The sequence below is a fragment of the Chanos chanos genome, chromosome 13 (assembly GCF_902362185.1).
Source record: "Chanos chanos chromosome 13, fChaCha1.1, whole genome shotgun sequence".
NCBI classification, from domain to species: Eukaryota; Metazoa; Chordata; class Actinopteri; order Gonorynchiformes; family Chanidae; genus Chanos; species Chanos chanos.
In genome coordinates, this window is record NC_044507.1 from 20630312 (window position 1) to 20639543 (window position 9232).

At 41.2% G+C, this 9232-nt stretch overlaps 1 protein-coding gene across 1 annotated transcript in view; it reads left to right on the plus strand.

Annotated features, from left to right (window-relative positions):
* The first annotated feature begins 456 nt into the window (after positions 1–456).
* gsg1l (gsg1-like) overlaps positions 457–9232 on the plus strand; it is a 16181-nt gene continuing 7405 nt past the window's right edge. Inside the window, exons 1-2 of the mRNA XM_030790443.1 lie at positions 457–745; positions 6944–6991. Coding sequence (XP_030646303.1) covers positions 457–745; positions 6944–6991 — 337 coding nt within the window. The remainder of the gene's footprint in view (positions 746–6943; positions 6992–9232) is intronic.

Consider the following 9232-nt stretch of genomic DNA (forward strand, 5'->3'; position numbering starts at 1 on the left):
CATGATGATACCCCAAGCTCGTCACTTCACCACAGGAATTTGATAGTGCACGGTATGTGTATGGGAGGGATGGAGAGAGAGAGAGAGAGAGAGAGAGAGAGAGAGAGAGAGGGAGAGAGAGAGAGAGAGAGCAACTGTGACGACTGTGGGTAAAACCACTCAAGATGACTCAGAGAATGTTCTTCTTGGAATCCTATCTCGGTGCGGGTCACGCTTTTGCGTACACTACAGAAGGTCTACATCCGTGCGCCTTTATCAGAGGAGTGACGCTCATTTCCTTATCCCTTGAGATCTAACCTGGCAATCTGATATTTCATTGGAGGTCGGAAAGGGAGGTGAGCGCGACGACTGCGCTTTCTCCGGCAGTTACTCTCATCGTTCTTTTTTTCCCGGAGTAAGATTTTCGCTCTGTTTTCATGAACTTGTTTAAGTCTTTGCAACACTTCCTGCAGGATAATGAAGACCACTCGAAAATGCCGTGCTCTGTTATCAGTAGGTTTGAATTTATTAGCTCTTTTATTTTCTACGACGGCTTTCATCACAACGTACTGGTGCGAGGGCACCCAGAGGGTTCCCAAACCTAACTGCAGTAAAGAAAGACGACATAATTGCATTGACTATGGGGTGAACGAAACGGACCCGAATAAAGTTCACTACAGCTGGGAAACGGGAGACGACAGGTTTCTCTTCAGACATTTTCACACGGGCATCTGGTACTCGTGTGAGGAGAACATCCATGGTGGAGGTGAGACGTTTACCTTAATTAGGAGGCGGTGGATGCTGGCTTCCTCTCGGGCATTATTTAAAAAAAATCTTAATATCGACAAGATCTGTACTGGCAGCTGAAATTAAAATGACTGAGCACCTTATTAGTCTCGCCAAATGAGGGAACTTCATTTAGCAGTGTCTTAAAGGTTTTTAACTGGACCCCGTAATGCGCGACGTGTTTAATCAGTGCAGTCGTAGGGTTATTTTATGGTGATACTTTGACGGACAAGTATAAACTATTTTACTATCATATATAACACTATAACACAACGAGTAAACCTAATAGATTACACGAAGTTCAAAACTGGTTGACATCGACTCCAAACGGAATTTACATATTGCTTCTCCCTTATTAATATGCGATGTCTTATTATTTTTCACGCTCACAGAACTTTTCATGTGGCGAACATGAGCGCCGTGGGGTTGTCTACCTCAACAGGTGGACGTACTAGATGCTCAAATAGGAAGTTTGAAACAGTACCTTAATGTAAACGTTAGGTCTCTTAATGTCCACGCACAGTGTGTGTTTACTGTTTTAAGCTTGCTGGACATGCGCTCTGAGCTTCTATAGGAAGACGTGCAACTCCTCAAGAACGCTTGTTAAGTATCAGGAGCTGACACTGATTGCCCTCCTGAATGAATCCTTTTAAATAGCAACCAGTTTTCTTGACCAAGGACTTTGGTTCTATACTGAATAGACCTTACCAGTTGAATCAACTGAACTTTCTGTCCACTGGGGAACGACAAAGGCCATTTCAAACTGATGTTTTCATATGTAGCACCAGGGCTACCCTGTTAGCCTCTGCTGTAGGGAAGACAGGAGAAAGAGTACCTGCTGCAGACTCTGTTCATTTTAGCTGACATTATAATCGCCTCGGGGTCCACAAGAAGTCAATGTAAAAGTAAATATATAAGACTCTGGTCTTAGAAGCGATTATGAAAACATTAATAATTCATCATAAATAAAATGTAACCAACCATTCTTTTCTCTACTCTGTTATTGTCTGCTGAGGGGGAAAATTTTCGTTTAAAAGATATAAAGACGGCATAATGATGGACAGGCAATGAAAACATCACCCACAATGATATTTCTTTCCTTATACTTTATGCCACAGTAACAATATCAGCCAGAATATCAAACAATTAGTTATTAATAAATAATTCATGTAGTCAGGGAAAATCTGAGCCAAGTTGTATCGCGCCTGACATTTGGCCTGCGGCTGTTCTTTTGGAATTTTCGAACGGAGATTCATCCTCCTCGGTGTGATCCAATCTCTCCCCCCCCCCCCCCCCCCCCCAAGAAAACACAACTGTTTTAAATATAAAATGGTGTTTAGCATGCCAGGTTGAAAATGGAGGTGATTGTATCAAAATGGAGGATATGTTGCTCTTTCCCCCTTCTCTGTGCACATAGAGGAACAAAACTTGTATCATCATTAATGTTGTTATCCCAGTTTCCCGGACACACGAAGACCTGTGGCTTTTGAAGCTTTAAGTCTTAGGGCGCTAGTTCCGTTTACCCGCGCTGTGATTTGTCAGCCTGTGAAACTTAGCCAAGAGGCCAACATACCATGTAGGTTTATGAATTTTATTTGGAGATGATTTCAGTACATAATTAGCATCCGTGTTCTCCGAGTCTTATTCTACAACATTTGCGATTCTAAAACGCAACACTTGGGGGCAGCCGTGTTGTCAAATATTTTACCACAGTTAGTTTGGGCTCGTTAATCGAAAGGCCCGCAGAGCATTATGAACCTCAGAGTCTACATTTAAAGTTTTTCAAAAACAGACAATATGTGCTTGGCCTTTGGAGGTCGATGGACCATTACCTGACTCAGCAATGTACTCACAGTTGCAACTGGGTATTAAGCTATTCAGCAATATTACCACAACCAGGGTAAGGAAAGAGAGAGAGAGAGAGAGAGAGAACCAGACAGAGAGACAGGAAGACAGAGAGAGAAAGAGGCAGAGAGAAATGTAAAGAGAGAGAGAGGGAGAAGTAGGCAGACACACAGAGAGAACTAGACAGACAGACAGCGAGAAGGAGAGAGATCTCATTGATGACAAGTGTAGGTTGTGAGTTTTTTTTTTTAGAAGCGGGTTACATCCCTTAAACAACCTTAAAAATTTTACACACCTCAGCATAGATCGATAAATTCATGCTCACACACACGTTTATGAAGTTTTGTGGCCTGCTATACTGGATTTATTCCTCACTGACATTTATACACATTTTCTACCATAACATGCAGATTTCACTCAACCCAGCCGTTCAAACCGAATGTGAAAAAACCCCCAAAAAACAACCCTTGAGTGTAGTTTGCTTGTCAGTGTTAGAAAAAGAGCGGGGGGTTTTAGTACTTACAAATCCAGGGTTAGAACAAGATTTGATTGTGTAAGATTTTGGAAACTACAGCAGTCAGCTTGAATCTGTAACCACAGCTGACAATGTGACTCTGACAATGAAGTTACAGAGCAGCAGTGTCTAACCATTTATAACAACGATAGTAATTTATAGTATTTAATGATTAAACAGGTTAAGACTACCACTGCAAGCATCATACTGTTGTGTTCCACTGAGGAAAATCGTATGATATTCCATAACTTGATGTAGCTTACATGAGTGTCCTGCCAAAGGGGACTTGTTAAGAGTAAATAAAGTAGCCTAAATGCTTTCAAACGTTGCAGTTTTTTACTCTCGGAAAATGACATCAGTTTTTGAGGTTTTTCTAAACTAAAGTTTAGTGTCTAAAGTTACACAGAAGTCTGTATCAGAGGAGTAATGGAAATTCATAAAGCCCCCTCCCTTTTTAAGAGATCAGATCAGACTCAAAGTTGTGACAATGGCAGCTGTAACCACAGCACCTATTGATCAGGATTGTGTGTTATCTCATATCAGTTTAGCAATGCACATGTTGGATGCATTCAGCACATAAGGGACTTTGGTTTCTGCCAAACAAATGTATATAATGGAAATGTAACCTTTTTCCGCTTCATGGACTTTTTTTTAATAGTGTCTCATAAACTATGGAGCCTAAGTTTGGTAAAGTTTCGTTTGGAAATATTTAATTATCATCTGACACCGTAAACATGTTGTGGATGGTAGTTATCATGAAGGTGATGACATGGCTGCCACGGTCACTTGATTTAAAATTTAAATGCCTTAAGAGTTTCAATAATGTTCAAAAAGAAAAAGACAGAAGGTCACATCTCGTGATGACACCGGTGAAAAGAAAAAAAAAAAAACTTGTAGTAACTGTAATTACTGCTTGTGAGACCTCTTACCTTTTATCAAAGTCTTCACACATCAAATCAGTATCAGTGAGCTAATGACTGAGAAATCACTCAGTCTCATTACAGAGGCAATTAGCCCCTGCCGGCCTGAGAGGCCAGATTAGATGCATCAGGGCCTCAGTCACAGGCCCAAAGATCTTTATTAATTTGGGAAATGTGAGGAAGTATGGCAGTAAATTGCATGGAGATAATTAGAGCTTTTCATTTCATAATGACTCCCGACCTGTGTGTGTCATCGTGGCGGCGACGCCGCGTCCAGCCCCGTCGAAAACGGACGCTTTAACATTTTACCACTGAATCGCAGTAAATGGGGGATATTGATTCACACAGATAGCCGGTTTCCACTCATTCTGCGACACCAGATTTAAGCTCTTCATTTTGAATGCCTTCCTCTGAGTACGCTGGATGTGTGATAATGTTCAACAGTGAAGTTATGTAAATCATTTAAAACTAATTTCTATACAAATGTAAACAAATTTAATTATCGAGGAAATAATAGTTTCAGGGAAAGAGTTTATATGTGAGAATTTATATGCGTTTTCCCCAAATTGTTTGATATAACATATCAAGCTTTACAGAAAAGCTGTTACCATTGATGTGATTACCTGCATAATCACCTGCATAAGTGCATGTATGAATAATCAAATCCTTAATTATGAACATCTACATTTGAAGGCATCTAATCAAATTAAAGTCTCTCTCTCTCTCTCTCTCTCTCTCTCTCTCTTTCTTTCCTTTTCTCTTCTCTCCTCCCTCTCTCATATAGACACACACCTACATGCAGAATTAAAATGGATTGAGAAAAGCTCACCAGAGTTTAAAGTAAATGTTTTGATCATACAAAGCACAGTGTGTTGTGAAGAGAGTATCGCATTGCTGACATAAAAATCTGTTTCTTTCTTTTCTTTTTTTTTTTACATTGTGTATTTGCAGCACTTCTTTAGAGGTGAGTTAAGGAGAATGAACAAGACTCATTAAAAGAGAGAGAGAGAGAGAGAGAGAGGGGCAACTTATCTTCAAAACGTAGGGATTAAATTCACCTAAGCGGAATGATCTCCATTAAACGCCAGAGCTCATGGGACGTTTAATGAGAAAAGAAATGAAAAAATGTAACCTGAATACTCAATTTTTTAAATGTAATTTTCTGTGTTTGCTTTGCTGACCATGTTTGTGTGTGTGAACAGTATAATTCAGTATACTTATGTTAGTATCAACAGTGATTTAAATTTGATGGTGTAATCTCATTTACCACCTGGACAGTGCACATCACGCTCTCCTCACATTATAGCTGTAATTTCACTTTGTGAGACACTTTGGAAAAACGTGCATAGCCTTCCATAAGGATCCGTTGGTTCTCCTTGATCTAATGTATTTTCAAAAGTCTTATAATAATTTCCTCATTCTCAGTTTATGAATATGACCGGTCTGCACTGTCAATGAAACACGGTAAAACATAACAAAAAAAAAAAAAAAAAAAGAAAATTCAATTGAGTAAGAGCCTTTAGTTTCGACAGTATGCTGTGTTAAATCACGCTGGATCTGGCTGGAGTCAGATCTCTAAATGAAGGCCTGGCCAGCTCTGACAAGTGTAGAGTTATGTGAGTGTTGTGTCCACGGTGTCATCTCTGGCTGTAATGTAAGTAAGATTAAATCAGAGCCGTAAAATAAATAAATAAATAAATAAAAACGAGCAAGGCATGCCGCAGTGAGTGCAACTACCTCTCTGCTCTTTCCACGAAAACTTCTCAGGACCTCTCAGCTTGAGCTCAGAACTCTCTCTCTCCTCCAGTTGGTGGAAACTATTACTTAATGTTGGATTGAAACAGAGGGAAGAAAAGACCACTGAATTTAGACTGGTTATGAAAAAAACTTGTGTTAAATTGCAGTAAGTAACCACTGATGTGCTGTGACTTTTCAGTCAAATTCTGTTTGTCTATATGTTACAGGTTCATCCAGTGAAAAGTTTCATGTTCAAAGCTGTCTGCAGCTTGAATCTTGTAACTGTTTTGAGGCTGGAACACTGGCACAAGCTAAAGGCTTTCGTTTGATAGCAAGCACCCATGAATACTGGTGATCTGTTTGGTTTAAGGTTGGACAAACATTTATCAGTGACTGAACACTGGTGCCATAGCAAATATTTTGATATTTTGCTTGACCTCTGCACTGCTGTTCACAGCCTTGTGTTGAAGCTCTTCTCTAAGGACCAACTTTTCAATTAAAGCATCAAAGGAAGAAAAATGATGAAGAAAACTCCAGTCCTGTGTGACTTATCCTCTAAAATTTAATTAAAACTCTTATTCGGATGGAAAAATATTCACAGAACAAATATGATCCCCATGTAGACCGTTTGGATCCCTCCTCTTTATTTCAGCCACCATCAGGGCTTTAGTTTGACTGACTACCAAATAAAATCCATGAGAAAAAACATCAGTGTTTGCGGTGTTAAAATGCCTTCAGTTACACAGACTCTCCTCTGAGAGGTGATGCACCATTTGGAGGATTGACACGCCTGGGTCTCACACACACACACACACACACACACACACACACACGCACACAGAGGTCTCAGCTGAACAAAGGAAAAAAAAATGTTCTAGACTGATAACTGATGTCCCCTCAGGTTCACTTCACTTTGAGGGTTTTTTTTATTTTATTGAAAAGCTACCTTATCATTCAGACAGTCTTTTTTGAATGAAACAGCATCCGATTCCTACTTTGCGAACACTGTTTGAATCGTAAGTCATCCTCACTTTGCAAACAGTTTCTGAATCACAAGTGCGTCCCTGTGTGAGTGCACTGTCTGATCCCCACTCTGTGATATGTGTTGGCTGTGTTGCTAAAGCACAGATGCTAACACAGTGGTTGCCTTGTGTCCTCTCAGGTGAGAAGTGCAGGAGCTTCATCGATCTGGCCCCAGCGTCTGAGAGAGGTGAGTAATGACCATCATTAGAACCGCGTTCAGGCATGTCCAACATCATGCGCTGGAAAGCAGCAAATAACACATCTGTTATCCCCGCCTGTTTGAGGGCCTCACATTTATTAACATAGATTGTAGATATGAATGACACCACTGTTTTTGTGTGTGTGTGTGTGTGTGTGTGTGAGCAATTCTAAGGCAAGGACATTTCAGACTGAAGGGGAAAAAACAGGAACTTAAAGGAACAAAGCAATCTAGGATTTTGTAATTAGCTAAAATATTTTCATAGTTGAGTATATATACATTTGTCTCGTTCTGGCTCCCATTTATAGAGCCAAAACCAGTTAACCGGTGGTCCTGAATTGAAGATAACATTAGGATCACTTAAGCTTTTTGACTTTAATGGCATTTCCCTTCACCTTGAATGTTCCAATCCCGCCAAAACTAGAAGAACAATTAAACTCACAAGGGGGAAAAAAATTTGCAAGGCCTGTTCTGAGCTTGCTCAGAATACACATGTGAAAGGGAAATTGATGAGGGGCGACCTTTTCCTCCGTCTCCTTGACTCTTGTCTCTTTATCTTAAGAAGGATGGGACAGTCTCAGGGTTCTCAATAATAATTCCATTTTCTCCAGAAACTGCCAATATTCCTGGAATCGACCAGGGCTGTTACGGGACACCTGACTAATGCAGAGCTCACGTTAATTAATCCCGCCCCTGACTGCTGTCACGCAAAGAGTCCAGAGAGGGAAATTAGAACCAAAAGCATGATTTATTTATTATTGAACACACACTCCGCAGGATACAGGACCAGGTTTACGCTCGATTTCCAGCTGCTCTTCCTTCACTCCATAAGACCCCAACACAAAGAATACAAAACTATCAAAGGCTGTTTTTTTTTCACAGCCGGCTCCATAGGAGTTTTTTTAGAGAATACCAGCCCAGTTGTTTGTGAGAGATTCTGAAGAATCGGAGACAAACTTTCAAAGGTAGCTTCCAGTGTGCCCAAACTCTTGAAGACTACTATCACAGACATTAATATTGCACGTTGCCGTCATATTTCAGATGGAGTTGCTTTTATCATTGCCTGGCACACGGGGCTTATTCTCTCGCCTCCAACATAAACCAACTCTTGGAGCCCAGCGTAGGTCTAAGAGGAAAATGGACTGGGCACATGAAAAAGAGCAAACATGAAAACAAAACCCAGCTCCACTCTGACAGGCGTGCTGTGTTGTGGAGCAAGATACGGCTCCGCGATCAGCCCTTGGTAAATGAGTCATTCTGGATCTTTCCCTGTATCTAGATCCGAAACTCTAAGGGCCTAATGCAAGAACCGCTCATACCGACAAATTCATCCCTAAATGGCCCGTATGAGTGATTTAAAAGAACTAGCTGCGTTCACCAGTTTTCTAACATTTAGAGTTTTGTTTTAGGTACAAAAGAAATTTACAAGTGGTCAAGACCTGTCATATTAGTCATATACAATTGTACAATAATATGCCTTTCTCCAAAGATAAAAAACTTTAGTTTTTTAGTAATGGATTGTATCTGTTTTATTACTTTGAAACAGTTTTGAGTCTGAATATATAAATTAAGTATGATAAACTGAATAATACATAATATCACACTGAGATTATCCTGTTTGACCATGGTATCTGACAGCTGCACTTTGCTATTCGAACAAAATGTAATTTAATATTGATCTATATCAGTCTGACAGTGAAACATTATCTACATATATATTCACAAATATTCTCCCATCTGTCTCCCCGAAAGACACCTCCCTGCACTCCATCCCCTCACAGACACCTCCCTGCACTCCATCCCCTCACAGACACCTCCCTGCACTCCATCCCCTCACAGACACCTCCCTGCACTCCATCCCCTCACAGACACCTCCCTGTACTCCATCCCCTCACAGACACCTCCCTGCACTCCATCCCCTCACAGACACCTCCCTGCACTCCATCCCCTCACAGACACCTCCCTGCACTCCATCCCCTCACAGACACCTCCCTGCACTCCATCCCCTCACAGACACCTCCCTGCACTCCATCCCCTCACAGACACCTCCCTGCACTCCATCCCCTCACAGACACCTCCCTGCACTCCATCCCCTAACAGACACCTCCCTGCACTCCATCCCCTCACAGACACCTCCCTGCACTCCATCCCCTCACAGACACCTCCCTGCACTCCATCCCCTCACAGACACCTCCCTGCACTCCATCCCCTAACAGACACCTCCCTGCA